The sequence below is a fragment of the Pseudochaenichthys georgianus genome, chromosome 11 (genome assembly GCF_902827115.2).
Source record: "Pseudochaenichthys georgianus chromosome 11, fPseGeo1.2, whole genome shotgun sequence".
NCBI classification, from domain to species: Eukaryota; Metazoa; Chordata; class Actinopteri; order Perciformes; family Channichthyidae; genus Pseudochaenichthys; species Pseudochaenichthys georgianus.
In genome coordinates this window covers 14972794-14996646 of record NC_047513.1, presented here as the reverse complement: position 1 = coordinate 14996646, position 23853 = coordinate 14972794, and the positions used below count along the sequence as shown (strand labels likewise).

Sequence of the window (23853 nt, the reverse complement as noted above, 5' to 3'; positions counted from 1 at the left end):
ATCAGTCCCTCGTTCTTATTAAACATCCATGTTGTAGTCCGCTGTATAGAAAACTGTGGTTTCCATAGTTTCCCCACAGCAGCAGACGCAGAAAATGACGTCCGCTGGCGCATCATAAACACGTCGGATAGTGAAAGTGCATTCGGATTCTCTAAAGTACCGCAGTCTCTTCTCCTAAGTCCTTTTTAATTCTCCTATCCACTATCCCTTAACCCCGTGACGTTTCACTCAGAGGTCAAGGAATAGACGATAGGGTTAGAACTTAGGAGCTGATTTTTAAACTATCCGACTGCAGCCCAGCTCTGGAGGCTCGCCCACATGAGACTTTGAAATCTCGCGGGACAAAGACGCCCGCAGCCTTGAGAGCGAGGCGAGGCGAGTTGGCGCAGTTGCTCTCCACGAAGCGGAAGCTAAATGCTTGATGGGAAACGGCTCGCTGGTATCTCGAGCTGAGCGCTCATTGGTGGTTTTTACCACGTGCTGCTGATGAAACTCTCCAATTGGCTGGCAAAAGTTTGTTGTTGTTTTGTGTCAGTTTTACGTCGCCACATCCATTCCCATTTTTCATCATTGTTCCACAATGTTTATCATCATGAAATTAATATCTATATATTTTATACTATACTGCTTACCGTTTTCATACTTTATATATCTTAGCATATTCATACACACTGTTCATACTGCTCACAGGCTGATATCTAGTGTATTCATACCCCACTGTTTATTCATCATTCAATTCATTCTATATGTTATTCTGTAGATTGTGTACATTACTTTCCACTTCACTGCTTGTTGCACCTGGTTAGAAGCTAAACTGCATTTCGTTGTCTCAGTACCTGTAATATGTGCAATAACAATAAAGTTTCTCTTTAAGTTAAACCAAATCATTAAAATAAAATATATTGTAATGTAATGATTTGGTTTAACCTTATTTATTGAATACATCATTTAAAATGGCAAGATTAAATCAATTTCCGCCATTGCAAACCCAGCCAGTCAAGCCGACTCCGAGTCCGAGCTGTCCGACTTAAGACGAGCTTTTTGACACCTCCCCCGGCTGTGATCGGCTACTCTCGTCTACTTTCGAGGCGAGCCGCAATGTGTCTCAAACAAGCCTGGGCTGCAGTCGGATAGTTTAAAAATCAGCTCCTAAATTCTAACCCTATCGTCTATTCCTTGACCTCTGAGTGAAACGTCACGGGGTTAAGGGATAGTGGATAGGAGAATTCAAAAGGACTTAGGAGAAGAGAGTGCAGTGCTTTAGAGAATCAGAATGCACTTTCACTATCCGACGTGTTTATGATGCGCCAGCGGACGTCATTTTGTGCGTCTGCTGCTGTGGGGAAACCGTGGAAACCACAGTTTTCTATACAGCGGACTACAACATGGATGTTTAATAAGAACGAGGGACTGCTGTGAACTCATCTAGAGACTCTGCACCGTGCTCTGAAGCTGCTGCTCTGCTTTATGAACGTGGACAACAGAGAAACATATTCTTCATGACCAAAGTTGGAATTGAAATAAAAAAGGAAAGTGAAACTTATGCTCGTCACCCTCTCCCTCCGGTCCACATTAATACTAATGATCCCAAAGATTGTATGAACTAAAGATCTTAAAATCAATACAGATGTATTTATTATATTATAAACGTTAGTCCTTAACATCTATCACTGTGTATATCACCATTCAAACATCTTTTAGAAGTTGAACAAACCCCACACAGCTCAGTGAAGACTGAAATGTTGACTTTATTTGATGATTTCAGTAAAAACTAACGTTCATATTTCTCTTTTTGATTATAATACTGATGAACGTTCAGAACAAAGCACTTTGGCAACTTACCACCTATGTTTTAAAAAGCTTAATAAGCACCGTAACGTTCATGATATAATTTTTCGGTCATAATCGGTTGTTTCCGTGAACGGCCGACTGTTGAGTGACGGCAAATGCTGCGGCTGCAAGGCATTGTGGGGCAGCATTTTCGCTTCTCCTGTCGGTTAGGGAGGTCCAGTGGTTCCTAAGCTAAAGGAGGTTATAAAGGAAGTTTGAAACCTCCTTTCCTATCATTCTCATCATTCTAGAGAATTCGAACGGCACTTATCATGGCTGCCACTGAGGGACTTCCGGGTCATTTCAGGAAGGTTCCTAAGCTAAATGGACTATTCGACTTCAGCCCTAGTGTCTGCAGTTGGGGGGGGGGGGGGCGTGCCTAGGGCAGCAAATTGGCTACTGGCTGTAGACTATAGTTTAAATCTCCTAACAACGTTGTCCATTTTAGACAGAGGCTTATTATATTTACAGCCCTTAATAACATCCATTTTCTGGGCTCAATATGTGTCTTGGCCGTTTTCGTTGTGATCGCTAAATTCACCTTGTTTCCCTTTGTTTATAATATTATCACCGCTTTTGTTTTTAAATCACTTCCGTGAGTTTCGCCCCGCCCCTCGCTCCAATGACCATTAGACCATTTAGTAAGGTAAAAAGCAAAAAGCAAAAAGGCCTCTCAAACGCTCTTCCGTTTACGTGTTTAGTGTTTAATAAAGAAAAACAATTGGACGGTAGATACACGGATTAATTAGGCCTCTTTTAATGTTTCTTTTATTATCTTTTCTTTTTAATGACTGTTTTTAAATGCCTTTGTCTGAATGTCTTTCATTTTGGAAAAGCAACTTGAATTGCCTTGTGTTGAAAGGTGCTATATAAACGTGCCTTGCTTGCCTTGCCTCGCCTTGCATTACTAGATTCAGATCACATACAACATGTAATCAACGATTTATGATATTATTACTGCATGGTAATTGTACTGCATTGATCCTCAGCAAAATCTACAATACCAATTGAATAAGGTTATAAAACATATCATATAAAAAAATCTATAAATCTAAACACATAAATAACACACTACAACTTTTGCACCAGCACACCTTCAGTGCAGGTTGCAAAATTGCCCACTTAATATTACATTTATGTAGTGGTGTAAAGTAATTAAGTAAATGTACTCAAGTACTGTACTTAAGATCAATGTTGACATACTTGTACTTTTTGAATTTTGGTAATTTTGTACTTCTACTCCACCACAATTCAGAGGTAAATTGTGTACTTTTACTCCTCAACATTTATGTAATACCTTTAGTTACTTTACATATTTGGATTAATGATGTGAAATATAACCAAGTCTTAAATCAGACTTTAGTTACACCTGGAGTAAATTCACAAGCTACCCTGCAGTATACAAAGTCATTCAAACTAGCTGCACCTACCAGCTTTGATATCACTTGACACTTTAATGCATCAATAATTATAATCAAAACATATGATATATATTATTCTGAAATGGGCCAATCTGCAGAAAGACTACTTTTACTTTTGATACTTTAAGTAGGCCTATATTTTGATGCTAATACTTTTGTACTTTTAATTGAGTAACTTTTTGAATGCAGGCATTTTACTTGTAGTATTCCAATACTTTTGTACGACGGAGTATAGGGCCACACTTAGAAAAAAAAACAGAGAGATTTCGAGAATAAAGTCGTAATAATACGAGAATAAAGTCATAGTTACGAGAATAAAGTCGTAATATTACAAGAATAAAGTCATAATTACGAGATTAAAGTCGTAGTTTCATAAGTGAGTTGAGAAGGAGACATCAGCGTCCTGCAATATAATGAGGAATGTGGAGCATCTTGTGAAGCAGTAGGCCTACTTTAGTTTAGGTTTCTCAAATAACGAAATACTTAAAGGTGGGGTAGTTAAGTTTCAGAAACCGGCTCGAGTGCACTAAAATTTGAAAGTACACAGCCGAAAAGAATCCGCCCCTTCCTTCAGACTTCCTTACAGAGCACCTCCTCCAACAAACATGAACGCGCAATGCACGCCCAATTACGGCACGCCCAGGGCACGAGATACATTTGTGCGTGCACGAGATGGAAGGCTGACAGACAGGGCGGCAAATCCCCTTGGTCATGCTTTTTACAGTATTACGGCTTCCACAGATGACATTTTTGCAGGGCCGGACTGGGACAATAAGTCAGGCCGGGAATTATACACCCAGCAGGCCACTATCAGTTTTTTGTGCCATTTTGCTGGATTTATTTGTCAATTTTTACAGCGTTGCTGCCCGTAGTGATAGCCCTCTACATCTACTACCCAAAAATAAACATATGGGCATGGGTTACTATTTAAAATGTGCAAATCTATTTAGGAACCTATGTGAACATATTTTAATTGTGGGTGGACCTCAAATCCTATAGGGGGGTCCGGGGGCATGCCCCCCCGGTAAGATTTTTTTTTTTTTAAATGTTGGACTTAAAGGTGGGGTAGGTACGTTTGAGAAACTGGCTCGAGATACACTTTTTGTTATATTTCATGGAATGCTCTTAACATCCCGATAGCAATGAATATCTTTTTTTTTTTTTTTAATAAACGTTTTATTTTTAACAATTTCACCCCAAACAACATTTTAAACAGAAACATCAAATATAAACAATCAACACAAAAAAAGGAACTATTTCAAAAAAAGGAACTAGGCAATGAATATCTTAAGTGCTTTGACAAAAAATCCATAAAAAAATGTCATCTGTGGAAGCCGTAGTACTGTAAAAAGTACAACCAATCATCTGAGCCAGCCCGGCAAAAATAACTGGATGGCCTACCTGCCTGTCAGCCTTCCATCGGGGCACAAACTTATCTCGTGCCCTCATTGGTCATGTGCACGTTCGTGTGTGTTGGAGGAGGAGGGGCTCTGTAAGGAAGTGGCAGATTTTTTCCGGCTGTGTATTTTCAAATTCTAGAGCACTCGAGCTGGTTTCTCCAAAATTACCTACCCCACCTTTAAATGCATCAATCTGGTGCATTTTGAGGGGGAAATAAAGAGACTACACCCATATGAAACAGAACTGTATACATTTAAATAATCATACAATCATAAAAACATGGCCATAACCAATAACATACCATATATCCAATATGAAAAAACATTGAAATGTGTTTATTTATTTGTTTTTGGTTCATTTATAGTTGTGAGTGTGTCTGTCTGTGCTCTTGAACCAGCCTCTCCTGTATCCCTCCTCTCCCCCTGCTCCACTTTGAGGCAGCAGCAAAGACTAGTTTTAGCTTTCAACAAGTTTTAATAGTTTATCTTGCCTTTTTTCACCTAGTTAACGTTTTTTTATTATTAATGCATATTTTACTAATCACTCCCCCCTCAAATGGAAATATGTGTTTACATAAATGGTGACCAAACCGTTTGAGACCCACTGAGATAACTAAAGGCCCTGACACACCAACCCGATTTTGGGAGTCAGAGGCCGTCAGAGGCTGTCGGGCATTCGCGGCGCCGTAGTCAGGTTGGTGTGTCCCGCACCGTCGACCGTGACACGCCTTATTTGGACCAAATAATCACTCTGATTGGCTGTTCAGCTAGCAAATCAGTGCATGAGAAGCGAAGCGGAAGTGAGGGACGTAAACAAACGATTTAAGAAGGCACACACAGACTGCTATTCATTTTCATCTCATCATGGCGATCTGGAATGATGCAAACGAAGACCTGCTCATCACCTTGATCCAGGAGAGGCCAGCTCTGTATGATATTACGGAGAAAAGATACTCTTCTTCTTCTCTGTCTTCCGGTTGTTGCCTCTTTTGAATGACGAATACACACTACCGCCGCCTGCTGGTAAGGAGAGTTATTGCCACTCACGCACTGAAGTCGGTGTGGTGTGTTCCCGTGCGACACATGGCCAAAACGCAGGAGAACACGGCCAGGCAACAGCCGACTTCAGCGTCGGCTAGTCCTCTGGTGACTGCTTGGTGTGTCAGGGCCTTTAGACTAAGTTAACTATCTAAACACTCAGAGAGTCCTTTACCTCACCTGTGTTGTAGTTAACAGCAGAGGACTCTCCCTCCACCTTGTTGTTGAAACAGCTCCTTATATCCGTTAGCGCAGCTAGCTAGCACCAGATGCTAACAACAATACACGTAACCGGTGCGCGCGCTTTATCTCACTCGCTTGCGCCCGAGTTTGAATGACACACAGAGACGAATCGAGGGCATTAGTGTATGATCTGTATGAAAGTGGCCATGTCGGCAGGCCACATCATGTAGACAGCCAGTCACCCTCTGTGAGGCAGAGTCAGACCCACTTTTGCGCAGCGTTGCGTTCACAATACATACATTAAAAAAAGAAATTCCTCAGGTCAGCAGGCCACTTAGCAGGCCAGGCCATCGGGAAACCTCCCGGTCCTCCCGATGGCCAGTCCGGGCCTGCATTTTTGTATGGATTTTTTGTCGAAGGACTTAAGATATTCATTGCTATCGGGATGTTAAGAGCATTCCATGGAATATAACAAAAAGTGTATCTCGAGCCGGTTTCTCAAATGTACCTACCCCAACTTTAATCTTTTGGCACATCAGCATCAGATTATCATAAATATTAGAACTTTTAAAATGTTGTGCAAGAAACTATGTCTATTATTTCGAAGAAAGAACCAAACGGACTTGGAGGAGATTGTCTCCTTTCTGCCGGAGGAAATGGCTGGTTCTGGCCGACTACAGGGCTATCGTTGGTTACATCTACGAGCTGGGGATTTGTTGTTTCACAAGAAACTATGAGACTTGTAATCAAGGCTTTGGATCCAGAAGGAGTCGAACGATAGCCTTGTAGTGGAATTGGAATGAGCTCCCCATTGAAATCAGGACAGCAGAAAGCTTATCTTCCGGCGCAGACTGAAAACTCATCTCTTTCGACTCCACTTCGAGCGATAGAATTACTAACAAATAATTGCTAACAAAGCACTTATACTAATAAAGGACTGGCTTATCTAAAGCAGTTGAGTTGCACCTGAAATGTTTTAGCTCTATGAAACCTGATAATATGATTCTGTTTTCTTCAAGTTTGTATCTTGTTGGTCGAATGCACTTATTGTAAGTCGCTTTGGATAAAAGCGTCAGCTAAATGCAATGTAATGTAATGTAGTCGGCCAGAACCAGCCATTTCCTCCTGCAGAAAGGAAACAATCTCCTCCAAGTCCGCTTCTCAAGTCACAAATGAAACTACGACTTTAATCTCGTAATTATTACTTTATTCTCGTAACATTACGACTTTATTCTCATAATATTACGACTTTATTCTCGTAATGTTACGACTTTATTCTCCTAACGATGACTTTATTCTCGTAATATTACGACATTATTCTCGTAACTATGACTTTATTCTCGTAATATTACGACTTTATTCTCGTAACTATGACTTTATTCTCGTATTATTACGACTTTATTCTCGAAATCTCTCTTTTTTTCTTCTAACCCCCTGATCCCACCGGAAGCGTCTGCGCCGCGCTGCGACCTCCTCCTGCGACCTCCTCCTGCGACCTCCTCCTGCGTCATAACCCACCAGGCGCGTTTCAAAACGTTGCGGAAGCGGAGCGTTGTGTGTGCAGCCTCACAGTTGTTGGATGAACGTTCCACTTCCTGCCTGCGCTGCGCCACGTCAAAAATAGGATTCATCCTATATTTTAGAAATTCCTTGCGGCGAGGAGCTTCTGGACGCTTCGAGCCGCGGCGCAGGGCGGCGCAGCGGGTCTGGTGGAATAGCACCCATTGACTAGAGTGGCCGCGATCGCTAAAAACGCCGCAGCCGCAGCGCAGCGCGGCGCAGACGCTCCTGGTGGGACCCCCTAAACCAGGGATGGGCAACTTTGATGGTGGTGGGGGCAACATCATTGATGTACTGGCCACCAGGGGGCCGCAGATTCACTTGGAACACACACACACACAAATTCCATGTGTTGTATGTAATTATTAACAAATATACTAAGTCTGACATCTTCATTGACATCTTCATTGACATTTTACAATCAAAGAGGATGTTCCCATAAGCTCACTAAACAAATATCAGTTCACAGAAATGTTATTTCATTTTTACAAGTGGCATGTTTGTATTGAACCGGTTATTAAACAGTGGAATAAAACTATTTTAAACTATTGGAAAGCACGGAAAATGTGTGTGTATTGAGATTAACCATTAGATGACATACACATTAAGTCATGAACACTAACCCAGACATTAGTTGTCTAACTTGAACCTAAAACACTTGTAGCCAGTCTCTGCATTCCCCTTATTCCACAATAAGGGGAATGTCGACACAGACACCTGTCAGCCCGCACTCTGCTGTTCCTCAGCACCACTCCCCCTCCCTCCCGCTGAAATTATGAATGAAAAGCGTAGTAATCATAGATAACATGGCAGGGTCCGTGACAGTTTGTTTTCATCTGATTTCAAATAAACAAAGTCTTGGTTTTAAGAATATTAAACTTGTTTCGCCAAATTCAGATGATAAAAACAACTTTTAAGCTTGTAAAGGCATAATTACAAGAGGCAATTTAACGTCACAGCAGGCATAACAACAGCCGGTGTTTCTTGTGAGGGTTTCCCCGGGAAACAAACACAATACACACATACACAATACACAATACACACATACCATATACATTTATGGGGATCTGGTCTATATGGGGATCTGGTCTATATGAATGCACCTGCCAATTGCCTGGTCAAATTAGATGCTGCGTATCACAGTGCACTGAGATTTGTGACAAACTGTAAAGCATTAACCCATCACTGTACCCTGTATGCAAGGGCTGGTTTGCTTTCACTAACTGTACGGAGGCTCAGTCACTGTACATTTTTATATACAAAGCCATGTTAGGGAAACTTCCATCTTATATCTGCTCCCTGATCTCACGGAGAATTGTAAGTGGCTACTGCCTGAGATCGAATGCTGTGGTTTTATTAAATGTGCCAACTGCTAGGACTGTCGTTAGGGAAGACAGCTTTTAGATGCGCAGCTCCTCTGTCTTGGAATAGTCTGCAAATTAAATGGAAACTGAACAATCTGGTGCCACTAAATGTTTTTAAAGCTCGGTTGGATGCTACTCAATCGGAAGCTATTGGTACCTGTTTATGTGGATCATTTTGTAAATGATGCTGTATGATGTCCTTTTGTTGTTCTATTTATGTTTTTATGTTTCATGTCGAACTTGAGCAGGTCTCCCTTGGAAAAGAGATCAATGATCTCAATGGGATTTTATCTGTATAAATAAAGGTTTGAAATGAAATGAAATGAAAATGCGTCACAGATTATTTTGCGTTATTTGAAATCATCTACACAGCTCGCGACGTAACTAGGAGTCTAATGGACGGTATCAGTACTACAAGTAAAACGTTTTTTTTAATTAATTGCGTTGTTTATAAATTAATCTGAGGGCCGCAAAAAGAGGAGGTGGGGGCCGCATCCCTGCCCTAAACGCACCAGGAGCGTCTGCGCTGCGTTACGGCCGCGCCGCGGCGTTCGCAAAGATTGCGGCCACTCTAGTCAATGGGTGCTATTCCACCAGACGCGCCGCTGCGTGAAGCGTCCCAGAAGCTCCTCGCCGCAAGGAATGTCTAAAATATAGGATGAATCCTATTTTTGACGTGGCGCAGCGCGGCGCAGGTAGGAAGTGATGAAAATCACCTTGTTGTCTGCTTTGCTGGTTGAGGGGGTGCACCCAAAACCGGCTCCTTCTCCTCCCCACCACCACCGTCTTTCAAGTAGGAGAATACATGCCAGCGTTCTCCTCCGGTTTACAGGCACTGTAAATTATATATATATACAATAATTATGATGATGAATGCATATTTTTTTACCACTAAAATACAGCAACACATCTTTGATTCATGTCGTCTATAACTGGAATATTACAATTATTATTAACTGTGTCTGTAGTCTACAACACAATAGGAAATTATATTGTTATATTATATATATATATATATTGTTAAATTATATATGTTGTTATAGGAAATAACAACAATAAACACGATTTAAACAGACACAAACATAAACCATTTAACTACGTAGCCTACTACTTGTAGAAGTACAAATGTCCAGGAAATATTTCAAAATCAACAACAACTGCGAGGCTGCACACACGACGCTCCGCTTCCTACTTGTTCCACCTCTGCATTTATGTAAGCGAAGAAAATATACGAGCTACTTGCATAGTTTAGTCCTGGCCATCTGTATATTTAAAGGTCCTGGCCCACTGTACATACCTTCTGCATTCTTACCCCTCGCCGCCTGGTGGCAGCAAGAAAGCAAACATGTATCAGAGGTGCCCCTTTATGAGGCGTTTCCCACCTTCAAGTGTCCCCGTTTTCTTTATCTGCCCTGTTGCAGTTTTACATATAAAGAAATGGCACGATTTCTCCTCAGAGCAGACCTCCGGAGGTGCGTCGCCTCTCAGATACGGATGGCATCTGATCAGGTACTGTCACACTGCGGTGGACTGGTGACAGATGTTGACTTTCTGTTAGCATTAGCTTGCTCAGATCAGCAGGAGTAGTTGTTTTCGGACTAAGTTAGCAAGGCTAGCTACTTGCTTAGTTATATTTAGGGATCAACTATATTGTGCGGGTCGTCAAGACTCAAGTCAAGACTGCAGCATGTTGCTTATGGCTACGATTTAATGTTGCTAATCTTGAACTCTGAAATATATCAATCCTGTTTAACTGGCAGGGCTTGAATCGAAGGAAGAACATTTTACTAAATTGATGTTACTATTTAATTAGATGCCACTTAACACTTGTGTTTTTCCTTATGATATTGCCAGTGAGTAAATCATCTTAGTACTTTCCCCACATCTTGTGACACAGTCATAGCATACATTTAGGTTTTTCCAAAAATACACACGTCTGCATAGACAGCAAGTAGGTTAAGGAGCAAGGAGTTACAGGTGTGTCACCTTTCGCAGTGAGAGTATAGAAACATACATTAAATGTGCTTTGCCATGTCTTGCAAAAACAGAATGAACTGCCTGTGCCTTTGCTGAGATTGTTAAAGGGTTATGTAATATGTTTTATCAATCATTGTGTTGTTCTTGATTTATGGCTATTATCTTTCCCTTACAGATAAAGACATTGATTGTATTGTAGTTCAGTTCACACAATGAGCAATAGGAGGAAGACCTTAATTGAGTTATTTGTTAGATATGTTATTCAAATATTTTAAGCAACCTAATTTGATTTACAAACAAGAGGATCCTTTAAATGTGTATTTTTGATATCTAACAAATACAATTCTGTTGACCACCAGCTTGGAGAGTTGGGCAAGGGAGCGGGGAAAGGTGGAGGTGGAGGAGGCTCTGTGAGGGAGGCAGGGGGTGCATTTGGAAAGAGACAAGCACAAGAGGAGCATTACTTCAGGTGAGAAAGACGCCGGTATATTTGTTATCACATTGTAATATGCTCATGCCTGTGGCCATGGTTTCACACATGATTTTAACCCAGCCACTTCTAACCTGCAGGCAAAAGGAGAAGGCGCAGATGGAGGCACTGAGGAAGCATAATTCAGAGGAGATTGAGCACCACAAAACGGAGATTGAGCGCCTACAAAGGGAGATTGACCGCCACAAGGGCAAAATTAGAAAACTGAACCATGACGACTAAAGCCAGTTATCATCATCTGATTCCAAAGTCAATCAATATCTGCTATTGATTGGTTTGCTGCTGGCCAAGGCAGGTCCACTTTGAACTGCCTTAATTAATACCAATAAAGCACTTAATTTTTGTATTTCATTAAAGCTTTTGTATGTCCTTTGTTTATTTCCAAAATGTCAGCTTTGGGTCAACTGTGTTTATTCGAAAATAAGGTTTAACCTGTTTTAGGTCTTCACAAAACAGATGAAGAATATCATTGGGCTGAAGTCGTGTCAGTCAAAGTTCATCCTCTGTGGTTTGGTAGTTGATGATGAAGCACTTGTTTTTAAGTCTCCTTGTTGCCCGATTACGTGCTGAATATCTTTGCTACTTCAATTGGATGTAACTGTAGCCTCTAATCTTGTGTGTGGAATGAAATCTTCTTCCCTAATTTGTGTCAAGTATTATTTCATACTTTTCACAAGATACAGGAATGATACTAAAGGATATAATACATCTGTGACATTGCAGTTGGCGAGGACTATGCATGCATGTATAATAAGAAGGGACTATGCTGCAAATCGCCATGAAAAGTAGTCAAAACGAACACCTGCCCCACTGCGCGTTTCCCCACCAAATCTCGCGAGCGTTGCTGAGCGGTGGCGTTGTTCGGGCGAGCCGACGACGAGACCGTAGCTGTCTGGAAATTTGTCTCGTGGGTTGGACTCAAACGTATTCTTCATAATTGTCATTTTTTTTTTACGTGCGACAAGTTATTCGTCCCGCATTTTAACACACGCCATTGTTAGCGTCCCGAATCAGACTGGTGAGTTATGCTAACTATGTGTTGGCACCTTGTACAAAGCATGTGTCTGAAAACTGTCTTTCTGCACGCCGAGGCCTTCGCATAAGCTCGTTAGCTAGCCCGCTAAACATTAGCACTGTTGGCTCAAGATTATAATTTAACATATATTATGCTCTGAAAACTGCCCATGTTATGTGACTGTAAATATATAGCGTTCGCCCAGTGTATGACTGCATGTAAATATGAAAATAAAATGTGTCAACCTCTGTAGCTAGCAGGCTGCATGTGAAGGGGGCGGGACGGTGTCTTCCTAAGTAACCATGTTATGTTACCGTGCAATATCTTCTCCTTTTCACATGCATTTCATTTGTCTAACAGTGTTTATAATGCATGTAATTCATAGTTTGCTGATTTTACGGTTTTTAGAAATTCCTTGTATTAAATCAATAAAGTAACGTTTATGGTTCAAAGTCAGATCACAACATCCATCCGTTTGAAAACAAGTTGCTTAATAACAGTTTATTATTTATGAAATGTCTCAACTGTGAGACTAATAAAGGGTTATCTTATCCGTCTACAGGATAATGGCTGCCGCTGAGGTAAACGGTAGCTCTGCCCCGGTTAAGGAGGAAGAAGAGCCCATGGATGTGACAACAACACACACAGACAACTACCAGACGCTCATTGATGCTGGGCTGCCCCAGAAAGTTGCTGAAAGTTTGGATAACATTTTCCTGACAGGTGGGTGAGAGTTGTTTGTCTCTAAGAGCTTTGACATGTCATATTAAGAAGCTGGGCTGGAGTATAGCAGATGTCTACTGTAGCTTGTACTGACTGAACATGCTTTTTTAAATGTAGGCTTGGTCGCGTATGTTGACCTCGATGAAAGGGCCATTGATGCCCTGCGTGAGTTCAATGAGGAGGGGGCACTGACTGTGCTGCAGCAGTTCAAAGAGAGCGACCTGTCCCACGTACAGGTAAATACTTGAATGGATTACTGCCTTTCTGTCTTGGTGAGGAGTTTCATGTTATTGTAGACAAAATAATAACTTTTTTTCTGTTTGTTATATAGAATAAAAGTGCTTTCCTTTGTGGAGTCATGAAGACTTACAGACAGAGAGAAAAACAAGGAAGTAAAGTACAGGAATCCACAAAGGGTCCAGATGAGGCGAAAATCAAGGTAAACAAACTACTGTAGCAGAGCTTTGTTGCATAGATGGATTAGAATTAATGTCATTCAAACATTCCTGCGCAGTCATGCTGCTCAGTTAATGTTGTTTGTTGTTGTTGTTGTTTTTCAGACTCTGTTGGAGCGGACGGGATACACCCTGGATGTCACCACAGGGCAGAGAAAGTACGGAGGTCCCCCACCTGATGATGTGTTCAAAGGAATACAACCAGGGATTGGAACAGAGGTAGATTAGAGACGTCTCTAAAGCAGCCTCTCATCATTCAATGTCTCATATTTATGGGGGAAACTGTATTAGATCTGTGTTACAGCACCATTTATAATTCTGCAAAACATGATATGTATTTATGAACAAATCCTAACACTTGTCCACCTGTTTCTCCTTTCTTTTTCAGGTGTTTGTTGGGAAAATCCCAAGGGATTTGTATGAAGATGAGCTGGTGCCTCTCTTTGAGTCGGCCGGTTCTATCTGGGACCTTAGGCTAATGATGGACCCTCTCTCTGGTCAGAACAGGGGTTACGCCTTCATCACCTACTGCAATAAGGATGATGCACAAAAGGCTGTGAAGCTTGTAAGTAGCATGGTATAGCCTTTTGAAGAAATGCATCAAATTATATAACAACTGAGTTAGTTTTAAAAGGAATGCTAGAGACAGTTTGAAATAGTCGTATTTGATATATGGAGTATTATTTAAAAGGATACAAGCTTAAAATGGCCTAATTCTTAAAGTTGGTGTTCATTTATAATGAGTTTCACATGATTTCATTTTCAGTGTGATAACCATGAAATCCGCCCTGGCAAGTACTTGGGAGTCTGTATATCTGTTGCAAACAATCGCCTGTTTGTCGGATCAATTCCAAAGAACAAGACGAGGGAAAGTATATTGGAAGACTTTGGCAAAGTTACAGGTCAGTCCCAAAGCAAGGAGGGATATTTTTGTCAGTAACTTCTTTTAAAATAAATTAATTTAGGATTATAGACAGGACAACTGTTTTGGAAGTTAGAGATGTTATTGTCTATCTCACAGAAGGTCTCCAAGAGGTCATATTGTACCACCAGCCGGATGACAAGAAGAAGAACCGCGGCTTCTGTTTCCTGGAGTACGAAGATCACAAGTCTGCAGCGCAGGCTCGCCGCCGCCTGATGAGCGGCAAAGTGAAGGTGTGGGGGAACCCGGTCACTGTGGAGTGGGCCGACCCTGTTGCTGAGCCAGACGCCGAGGTCATGGCCAAGGTTGGTTCCATATCTTTTCTCTTTAAAACACAAACATGCATTTTCTACAGGGCAACAAACTGTCTTTTGTTTTTGATTTCATAGGTCAAGGTGCTCTTTGTAAGAAAGCTGGCCACATCAGTGACTGAAGAGCTTCTTGAAAAGACCTTCTCTCAGTTTGGAAAGCTGGAGCGAGTGAAGAAATTGAAAGATTATGCTTTTGTCCATTTTGAGGAGAGGGATGCTGCTGTAAAGGTGTGTTTTTCATTCAAGTTGTGTTGCATGTCTGATTATCGCCATGTATGTTACAGTAATTTATCGTTTTATTTGGTTAGGCAATGGATGAGATGAACGGGAAGGAGCTAGGAGGAGAGGAAATTGAGATCGTCCTGGCAAAGCCGCCAGATAAAAAGAGGAAAGAGCGACAAGCAGCTCGCCAGACCACTAGGAATTCTGGGTGAGTAACAGAGACATGGGACTCCAGTGTTTTCCCTGAAAGCTCAGTATGTGAGTTAATACACATTTTACTGTTGAGGTAGTTTCTCTCTCTTCGCTGAACTCTGTTTTTCCCAGAGGGTTGGGCTTTGCAAACACACTCTGTATTGAGCAGAGACATAATTCAAACACTTGGCAGTACGCCGACTTGTTGTTCTTTCTAGCAATATTAGCTGCTGTGTTTCAGCAAAATTCGAAAAAAACTAAAAGCCAAACTGCGATGCTCTGTTCTGTCGGAGAGTGACTTAAACTAAGTAAGAGTAAAAGAGATATGAACAAAGTTAAGTTTAGCTGCTTAACTTTGTTAGTTGCTTGGCTAATTTACAGTTTAAAATGCTTTAGGCATAAGTGTATTATCTTATAAGGAATCATTAAATTAACTTGTCCTCCCCTCTGCAGGTATGATGACTATTACTACTACCCCCCTCCACGCATGCCACCACCAGGCCGAGGCAGGGGTCGCGGTGGCCGGGGGGGCTATTCCTATCCCCCTGATTACTATGGGTATGACGACTACTATGATGACTACTATGGCTACGACTATCATGACTACCGCGGTGGCTATGAAGACCCTTACTACGGCTATGAAGATGTCTACAGCATGAGAGGCCGTGGTACTCGTCCTAGCAGGGGGGGGCCTCCTCCACCTAGAGCTCGTGGGGCACCCCCGGCACGAGGCCGTGGGGGCTATGCCCAAAGGGGACCCCCCCTCGGTGGTCCTAGGGGTGGCCGCGGGGGGCGGGGAGCCCCTTTCCAGCCGCAGAGAGGCCGCGGGCCACGCGGGGCCAGAGGAAACCGCGGGGGGAATGTCGGCGGGAAGAGGAAGGCAGATGTGTTCAACCAGCCTGACTCCAAGCGCCGCCAGACCAACAACCAGCAGAACTGGGGGTCCCAGCCCATCGCCCAGCAGCCCCTGCAGCAGGGGGCCGACTATTCCGGTAACTATGGTTACAGTAATGACACCATGGAGTTTTCACAGGATTCTTATGGGCAGCAGTGGAAGTAGATGCACCCAAAGGTATTTGGCAAAGTGACAACAAAAAAAGAGAAAAACAACAATAAAAAGGAACAAAAATTACAGGAGATTGGCCACAATTTTTTGATTGACTTTTTATTCTTCACCCCTCATGAAAAAAAAATATCTGTACATATGTCAGAAAAAAATGGACAGACCCCAGAATTGGCTCGAAGTGATTGGCTGGAAAGCCTTTTGGCTGAAGAAGTGAACGTAACCGTTGTGGTGAATCATTTCTTACTCTTACATTGGGACATTTTTAAAAATACACGAAACACTTTTATCGTTACATTTTGTTCCTGATTCATTTAAAGCCAACAATGAACATTTACAAAGTGGACATTGATTCCCAAAAGTCTGAGAGGACATTAAATAATGATATTGCCTTGTAGGAAGTTTTTGTCCATGCCCCTTCCCCCCTTCCCTTCTTGTACTCCCTTTATTTGTGGTTTCTCATAGTTGCTTAGGGACTTGCTTGTAAATAAATGCATATGGTTAGAGCTTCATACTTCATTTTTTGCAATGGTGGAGAAAAGAATCCACAGGAAGGAAGAAATCAAAGTTTTGTAATGTTCAAAATGTATGCCTAGCATTTCTAGCGGTAGACAAATTGTGTTTTTTTTTTTAAACTGATACCATAACTTCCTATGTTTTCTTTGAACTTGCCCAATAGAATTTGGTTTGGCTTACCTTAAGAGCCTTAGCAGTTTGTTCTGATGTTCTTTGTATTTATAACTTTTACGTTTGTTCCGTTTCAATAAAACTCAGCTGAGCATCAGTCAATTGTCAGATACTCAAATTCAGTGTTGTCAGTATTTGATTTGATTTTACCTCAATTCTCTCATTTGGATGAAGATCTTCTTTCCAAGTCAAATTTCTTGCCTCAAAGGAATAATACAAATACTGAAAAGAGGATGATAACAGGATTTTAACCCTTTTTAATTTTCAGTGCATGTTACGTCGGACTACAGTCATTTCCTGCACTCAATTTTATTTACAGAATATCACAGAAATACCAACAACTGCAAATGTGACTTATTGCTGTTACTCAAGATTGTACCCGTCACAGTTTGTTTGCACAGGTAAATAGTGTATGCCTCACTAAATCCACTTATCTGCCATTCATGAAGAAAAGGAAAACACTGAGTGCTTCATATAGGTACATTTATCTTTGTGAAAATTGTGGGTGCCAAATGAGCTTAACAATCGTTAAATTAGAACTGTCCTTTTTCTTTCCATTTGACCTCTTCTGCGCCATCCAAATACATATTTTTGGGATACGGCTAAGGAACCAATTTCATGTGCAGAACATTATCAGAGATTTAACAATGTTGTGCATGTTATTATGGGATGAAGTTTAGTCGCGCTCCAATGGCAGGTGAACATTTATTGAAGCGTATACCTTGTATACCTGTGCAAACAAACGTTACTGACGGGCAATCTTGAATAATGGTGGAATGTCACTTGCTCTGGTATGATCCTGATACTGACACCTTTTACAACAGCTGGAACGTCATATTTAACTCTGAATGGATTTGTACGTGTATGCTGAGTTTTCTCAATTTCGTTTTTAATCATCTGAACCATCTCTGCTCCCTTTTTTGAAGACACCAAGGATCTGACCATCCAAAGGGTTACAATTCTAAAACGTGCCTTCTGCCATAACAAGTGACCACCTAATTTGTTTACCATAGAAAGTGTTTTTAGCATCTGCCTTGTGGTTCCATGGTATCATTGTATTTTGTTTCATGTGTCTGTCCTCTTATTCCAACCTGCCTAGGTGGTGAAGCATTGAGAGCCGCAGCGCTAGAATGAGGAACTCCCCTGAACGGTACTGGAGGGTGAGCTAGCCTTGCACAGAGTACTGTCTCCTCTCCTAGCTAATGTAATCACTGGAGAAACACTAGCCGTAATTATGCTTTATTCTTTTAATTGTTTTCTTACTAATATACTGCACTATGAATCAAGCTTCTGTTAATTCAGTAGGAGAGTCAATTGTTATTTTCCAGGCTATGACGAACCTAAGTCATAAAAGTTGACTGAAGAATCATTGGGAATATTACAATTAATGTTAGCAGTATGTTTCTGGGGCTTAAACCCATGAGGAATATGTATTTCCTTCAGACATAGTGAATATGTTCCCCCTTAGGCAAAATGAAAAGTCCTGCACAAGCCGGAAGATCTGGAAAGTGCTGTGAACCCTTAAACCCTGCAAACACCTGTTGCTTGTCTTGGCTTCCTGCACCAAAATCTTCTCAGCTGTCTACACACACACATACACACACACACACACACACACACACACACACACACACACACACACACACTCTGAAAGGGAGGGTGGTGGTGGTGAATGTTTCCCTTCCCACACCACTAGAGGCAGCAGTTTCACACCAGCACGAATAATGATCCATTGTTTTTTTTATCCGACGCTGCATTTGTTGGGCATTTCCTGAGCTGGAAATGCATTGAGTAAAATGTAGATAACACTTTAGAAGCTATTGTTTAAATGTATTTAACTAGCAGGGGGGATCCGAATGAAATACTGATTAAATTGGCTGATGTTGGAACAATGGCCGTGCCTCTAAACAGATGTCTGTACATCATAACTCCACAAGATGGCAGTAGATAGGCCACAGTATTTATATTGCACAGGTAAGGATGAAAAAGGGAGCACATGGTAACATCAGGAAGCTCATTGTTTCACACGTTTTGTTTTGCATTAAAGTGCCATCAAATGCTGGAGTTTCCTTTACAGTTTCTCACATCAGAACTGTATCTCTATATGTTGCCTCTTGTCACCAGGCAGTAAAGGAGCTGCCCCATCCTGAATGGGTTCATACAAATGGAAGGGATGGATTGGTAAGATTGTTCATTATCTGTACTAATGCTCAGAAAGTTGCACTATATTTCTGCCTCTTTGAAATGACTAGTATTTTGGAGCATGTTTGATTTCGTTGTCTATTAAGTTGAAATGTATTATGGCAAAGTTATTTGTATTTTTACCTCCAAACACACAGAAACAGATATACACAGAGCCACCACACATTGCAGCACCTAACAACATACAAATATTGACAGTACACAAGAAAGTAATGTATGCATTCAATGAATTATCCTTGCAAAAAGGAACAATTGTTCACCTTTTTATGATCTTACTTCCCAGAGCAAATATATTCTGTAACTTTTTTTAAAGATACGACCCAGCTTCATGTTACATATCTGGCATATACTTTTTTTCAGATGTTTTAGCTATTATTGCATCATTTTGAAGATAATGGAGTTATCCTGTGTTTTGATGGTGGTGATGGTCATGTTGATGCTTAGGAATGGATTAACCATAGTTGGTTAACATGTCCTTTTCTGTGTGGTCCTTTTCTAGCGCCGAGTCAGGAGACTGCTCGCTGTGAGCCAGATGGTTTCACAGCGCTCAGGATGAACTGCAGGCTGGACCGGGGCCAGAACTCGTTGGAACATGAGCTGAATGCCCTTTTTCCAGGTCAGCTGCCGACACAGGTGAGAAATAATTGTGGATTAAAGCATCAACTCTTGTATTGGATTAAGTTTTGGCTTGGGGTCTTTATATTGCTCAAATCAACTTCTTGGTGTCCTCAGGTTAATGACAAGTCTTTATTGGATCAAAGACTAGTGCATATAAATCTATTTATATATATATATGTATGTATATAGTACATATATATGTAATACAGCAGTCTTGAGTAATGTCATAGATCTCACGGATCCTTGGAAGTCTTTACATTTGTGAGGTAAAACTTGAACGTTTTAGTAAATAGACATTGGTTATTAAAAATGCTTGAATTTATATATGTGCAAAATAAAGACTTTTATCAACTCTGTAAATATGTCTCTGTCTTTGTCGCTATACTTACACATATTATTGTGCGGTGTCAAACCTCTTTTTAATTGTGTCCGTGAGCCTGCTACTTCTCATTCTAGCCGTTAATTAACCTTGACCCTTGTCTCAAGCTATACCGTGTTCTGTCCTTGAATTTTAAGAAATTGGTAATGGAAAGTCATTGGATTTGATATTCAGAGCTGTTCTATTGTTATACCCAAATTGTACTTCTAGCACTTTATCCACTCCGCTTAACATCAACAGTGAGGAGCAACCAATAACAAGTGGTATCCATGTTGGTAGGTCATTTTTCTTAATTTTTTATAACAATTGAAATATTGTTCAGAAGTTGCCTTTAGTATTTTTTTTAGCTTTTTGTGAAGTTGTTTAACTTATTATTTATATTAAAACAATTATTTATTACATATTTTTTAAGATATATCTGATTTTCACTTAAAACGGATGGTTGTTTTTTATTGTGCAAATACAAATAAATTATAATATTGAATGTTGCATGAATCGTATTCAAGGCAAGGCAACTTTATTAACAACGCATTAAAGTAGTAAATTCACTGAAAAAGCAGAGGGACGTTGCTCCACCATAAGGTTTACATTAGGAATCATTGACACAAAGTCTGTAATGAGAGCATTATAGTGATGCTTATCCTATTCCACACAGGAAATTAGAATATATTAGTGGGATGTCTAACCGTGGGGCATGTACACACAATGGGTGGAACACTGTCAGTTTTTCACTATGCTGCAAAATCGAGATTAAAGGTAGGGTGGTTTATGCCAAACCCGTTGTGGAGGAGCAGGGTTTTTAACCATGATATAGATTACGTAATTCAGAAAATGTACAACCGTTTTAGTCCATCGTTCTTAAATATGGGGTTTTAATTGAGCTCATGCAGGAGTTGTAGATTACTGATTTTCACGAGATGCATTCACGTAACTTTACAGGAAATGTAAAGGCTGGTAACGACCATGGACTGTATACTGTCCTGGTTCTTGGTGTAATGTGTGCGATAGAGCAGGGGTTCCCAACCCCCGGTCCGCGGACCGGTACCGGGCCGCGGAGGTGTTACTGCCGGGCCGTGAAATAGCTGTGAGTTTATCGTAATATTTGCAGAATTATAAATATATAAAAATATTTTAACATATTTTTTTCAAAAAGTGTTTAATTTTTGCACCTATACCAGTCATATTATTTCATCCAGTAGCCTGGTTAAACTTTCACTAGAAAACTGTTAAAAATGCCATGGCTTTTATGATGTTCCGAGGGATTCGACGGATCAGCCTGGTCTCAGCCTCTCGTGCGCATGAGAAAGTTACCGGTACGCCAAGTAGGAAGAGGAGCGCACAGGAGACGACTGTTTAATTTCAGACTGTTATGTTTATCTGGGGAAATGGCAGTGCATACATTATTTGAGATATATTTCAAACTCGGACTTCGTTTTAAGGACATGTCGGCCAGGGGTGTAGAGCTATTTGTTTAAGCACCGGATTGGCAAAACAGGAGAGTAAACCAGTCTGCCTTGATCTATGAATTCATGTCCGGGACTCTCGCGGTATCTGCTGCCCGCAGCTGTTTTATAGAAGGAAAACCTCCTTCACTTCATGAAATGGCTGCAGCATCAGGAGGCAGCGGGACGTATACTCCGCCTCTGAGAAGTGCAGCACCAGCGCGCCAAGAGCTGTGCCTTTTTACGCACCGCCTTCGCTGTGTTTACCTTCATCAGAACAGCTTAGTGACTGCAGGCTGCTACGTGCAGTGGCGGTTGTAGACCAATTTGACTGGGGGGCCAGTTATTTTCTGAGGGGGGCACAATAAATGCAGGACGAAAAAGAGAACTAGACAGTATGAAGTAATTGCGCATAAGAAAACAATGCAATACAGTTATTGGTATTTGTTTCAGTACACTTATTTATTTCAGATAGATCTTATAGTTATTACTGTTAGCTTCAGCTTAAGTTATAGTGCAATGTTAGCACTAACACCATATTTATATAAAAATAAAGGCAATGACCAGTTACATCTCTACTTTACATAAGGGTGTCTGCACAATCTCACATTACAGCAACAAAATCCTGCGGTTTTTGGCAAACCGAGTACCAGAAAATATACATTTAAAAAAAAAAAAATCATTGTTAGGGGGGTCAGAGGTCAGTGTTAGGGGGGCACTGGCCCCCCCTAGAACCGCCCCTGGCTACGTGTTAACCACACACACCTCTACACACATCAAACTGCCCGATTACTCCCCCTTTTATTAGTTTTATGAAGGAGATGTCCAGTTACCAAGGCGCATGGTGGGGGTGTGTGTAGAGGCTTCTCAATACTCAAATGTCCCCTCCTCGACTCCCCTCCTCGATACTTAGACCCGCCCACAGGAGATGCGAGCGGAGGACCGAGGAGAGAGGAGGGGAAGCAGCAGACGTTTAAATAAATGAGAACTCCTCTCCTCTGAGCGGTCATATTAAAGCGACGTCCGTTCATTATTACGTGGCAACAGCTGCATCAGCTGGAGTGTTTTGTCATATTTTATAATCTCTGTTAGATCAGCTGAACATTGTTCCCCCACATATTTACTTTGAATGCATTGAGAGTGCGGTATAATGAGGCAATACCAGGCTACAGATGCGGGGACACACACACACACAAATATATTTATATAAATATATGCAATTTAAAGTATGAGAGCACTCTCATAATAACGTAACACAATCAGAGACTGGATATATCCCCCCCCCCCCTCTCTGGTCGCTGAAATGGGGAATTGAAATTACAGGCCAAAAGTTGTATTTGCAAGTATTAAAAGTAAGCAGAGGACACCAAACCAACTGAGACCTGTCTGTCCGCCGCATCTGCGCACTGTACAACACACACCGACACACTGTACAACACGCACCTACACACTGTAACCTACCACACACACACCTACACACTGTACCACACACACCTACAGCTCCTAAAGCATAATCAGGCTACAGCCGTTGTGTATTTTATTATGTGAAGCACTAAATGGTTTTAGAAAAATATCGACTCTTTGTTTGTAGATATCTACTAAACTAAAGCAAATAAAGAGAGTAGGCCTGTTATACTGAGTGATATATATTTTACACACTGCTCTGCTTTCTGCAGGACCTCACAGCTGTTCTCACTGTAAACATCGCGTTGCGATGAGAGCAGTTTCTAAAATAATATCCAGGGGATGCATGCAGAGCTGTCATTGGCTGAGATAAGTCCGGCCGTGCGTCACGCCTCCACCATTCCCGGAAATGCATCCGCGGAGGAGCCGTGGAGGAACCATCAGTGTATCCTCGGTTATAGCTCCTCCAGAGAGCCTCCTCGACGCTCGATCCTCGGTGTGCATTTAGAGAAATGAGACGTCCTTCAAAATGGCGCGCTGAAATTCATTTCCGGGTCACTACCGGAGGACCGAGGAGTCGAGGAGTCGAGGAGGGGAAATTTGAGTATTGAGAAGCCTCTTGTGTGTGTGCTCTGCGTGTTCGTGTCTGTCTGACACCGGCATTTGTTTTCAAATGACCATGAACAGTAATTTACACACATCTGGCTAACTCCATAGGTAGCCTATATGCGGGTGTTCCCAAAATAAATTAGTTTAATCTTAATCTCGATGTTGTGGTGACCACTCATTAATACACTGGGGATCATAATTCACACATGGAACTACAGTTGGGGTTTTGTTTCCACACGGACATGTTAGGTGTTGTCTATATATGTTGTGTGCCCTCCTGGCTTCTCTCTCTTGTCGACCCGGGCTGCGACCCGACAACATGTCCTTTGCAGCTTGTGATTAAAGT

At 41.4% G+C, this 23853-nt stretch overlaps 2 protein-coding genes across 7 annotated transcripts; both read left to right on the top strand.

Moving 5' to 3' along the window:
• The first annotated feature begins 10124 nt into the window (after positions 1-10124).
• Positions 10125-11874, top strand: LOC117454971 (ATPase inhibitor A, mitochondrial-like). Its single transcript, XM_034094285.2, has 3 exons — positions 10125-10305; positions 11133-11242; positions 11344-11874. Exons 1-3 carry the CDS (start codon positions 10234-10236, stop codon positions 11483-11485), a joined length of 324 nt encoding a protein of 107 aa, XP_033950176.1. The 5' UTR covers positions 10125-10233; the 3' UTR covers positions 11486-11874.
• A 163-nt stretch (positions 11875-12037) lies between these two features.
• On the top strand, positions 12038-20033 carry LOC117454970 (heterogeneous nuclear ribonucleoprotein R). 6 transcript variants are annotated; one of them, XR_004553043.2, is made up of 14 exons: positions 12038-12281; positions 12841-13001; positions 13119-13237; positions 13333-13440; positions 13562-13675; positions 13845-14021; positions 14223-14358; positions 14478-14683; positions 14768-14917; positions 14998-15119; positions 15557-16095; positions 17953-18013; positions 18978-19034; positions 19555-20033. XR_004553043.2 is itself a non-coding variant. In XM_034094284.2 (13 exons), the coding sequence occupies exons 2-12, from the start codon at positions 12845-12847 to the stop codon at positions 17985-17987; spliced, it is 1863 nt and encodes a 620-aa protein (XP_033950175.1). In that variant the 5' UTR covers positions 12038-12281; positions 12841-12844; the 3' UTR covers positions 17988-18003; positions 18978-20033. The 6 variants fall into 6 exon arrangements, 4 of the variants coding, with proteins under 4 accessions (XP_033950175.1, XP_033950174.1, XP_033950173.1 ...); XR_004553042.2 differs by having other exon boundaries at positions 17953-19034; XM_034094284.2 differs by having other exon boundaries at positions 17953-18003; positions 18978-20033.
• The last annotated feature ends 3820 nt before the right edge of the window (positions 20034-23853 follow it).

What these genes read in the sequence shown, in the direction of transcription:
- LOC117454971 (XM_034094285.2), top strand. Translation starts at nt 10,234, where the DNA reads ATGGCACGATTTCTCCTCAGAGCAGACCTCCGGAGGTGCGTCGCCTCT. An exon ending in TACGGATGGCATCTGATCAG is followed by an intron (nt 10,306 to 11,132) that starts GTACTGTCACAC and finishes GTTGACCACCAG; the next exon opens with CTTGGAGAGTTGGGCAAGGG. An exon ending in CAAGAGGAGCATTACTTCAG is followed by an intron (nt 11,243 to 11,343) that starts GTGAGAAAGACG and finishes TCTAACCTGCAG; the next exon opens with GCAAAAGGAGAAGGCGCAGA.
- LOC117454970 (XM_034094279.2), top strand. Translation starts at nt 12,845, where the DNA reads ATGGCTGCCGCTGAGGTAAACGGTAGCTCTGCCCCGGTTAAGGAGGAA. An exon ending in AGACTTTGGCAAAGTTACAG is followed by an intron (nt 14,359 to 14,477) that starts GTCAGTCCCAAA and finishes TCTATCTCACAG; the next exon opens with AAGGTCTCCAAGAGGTCATA. An exon ending in CAGACCACTAGGAATTCTGG is followed by an intron (nt 15,120 to 15,556) that starts GTGAGTAACAGA and finishes TCCCCTCTGCAG; the next exon opens with GTATGATGACTATTACTACT.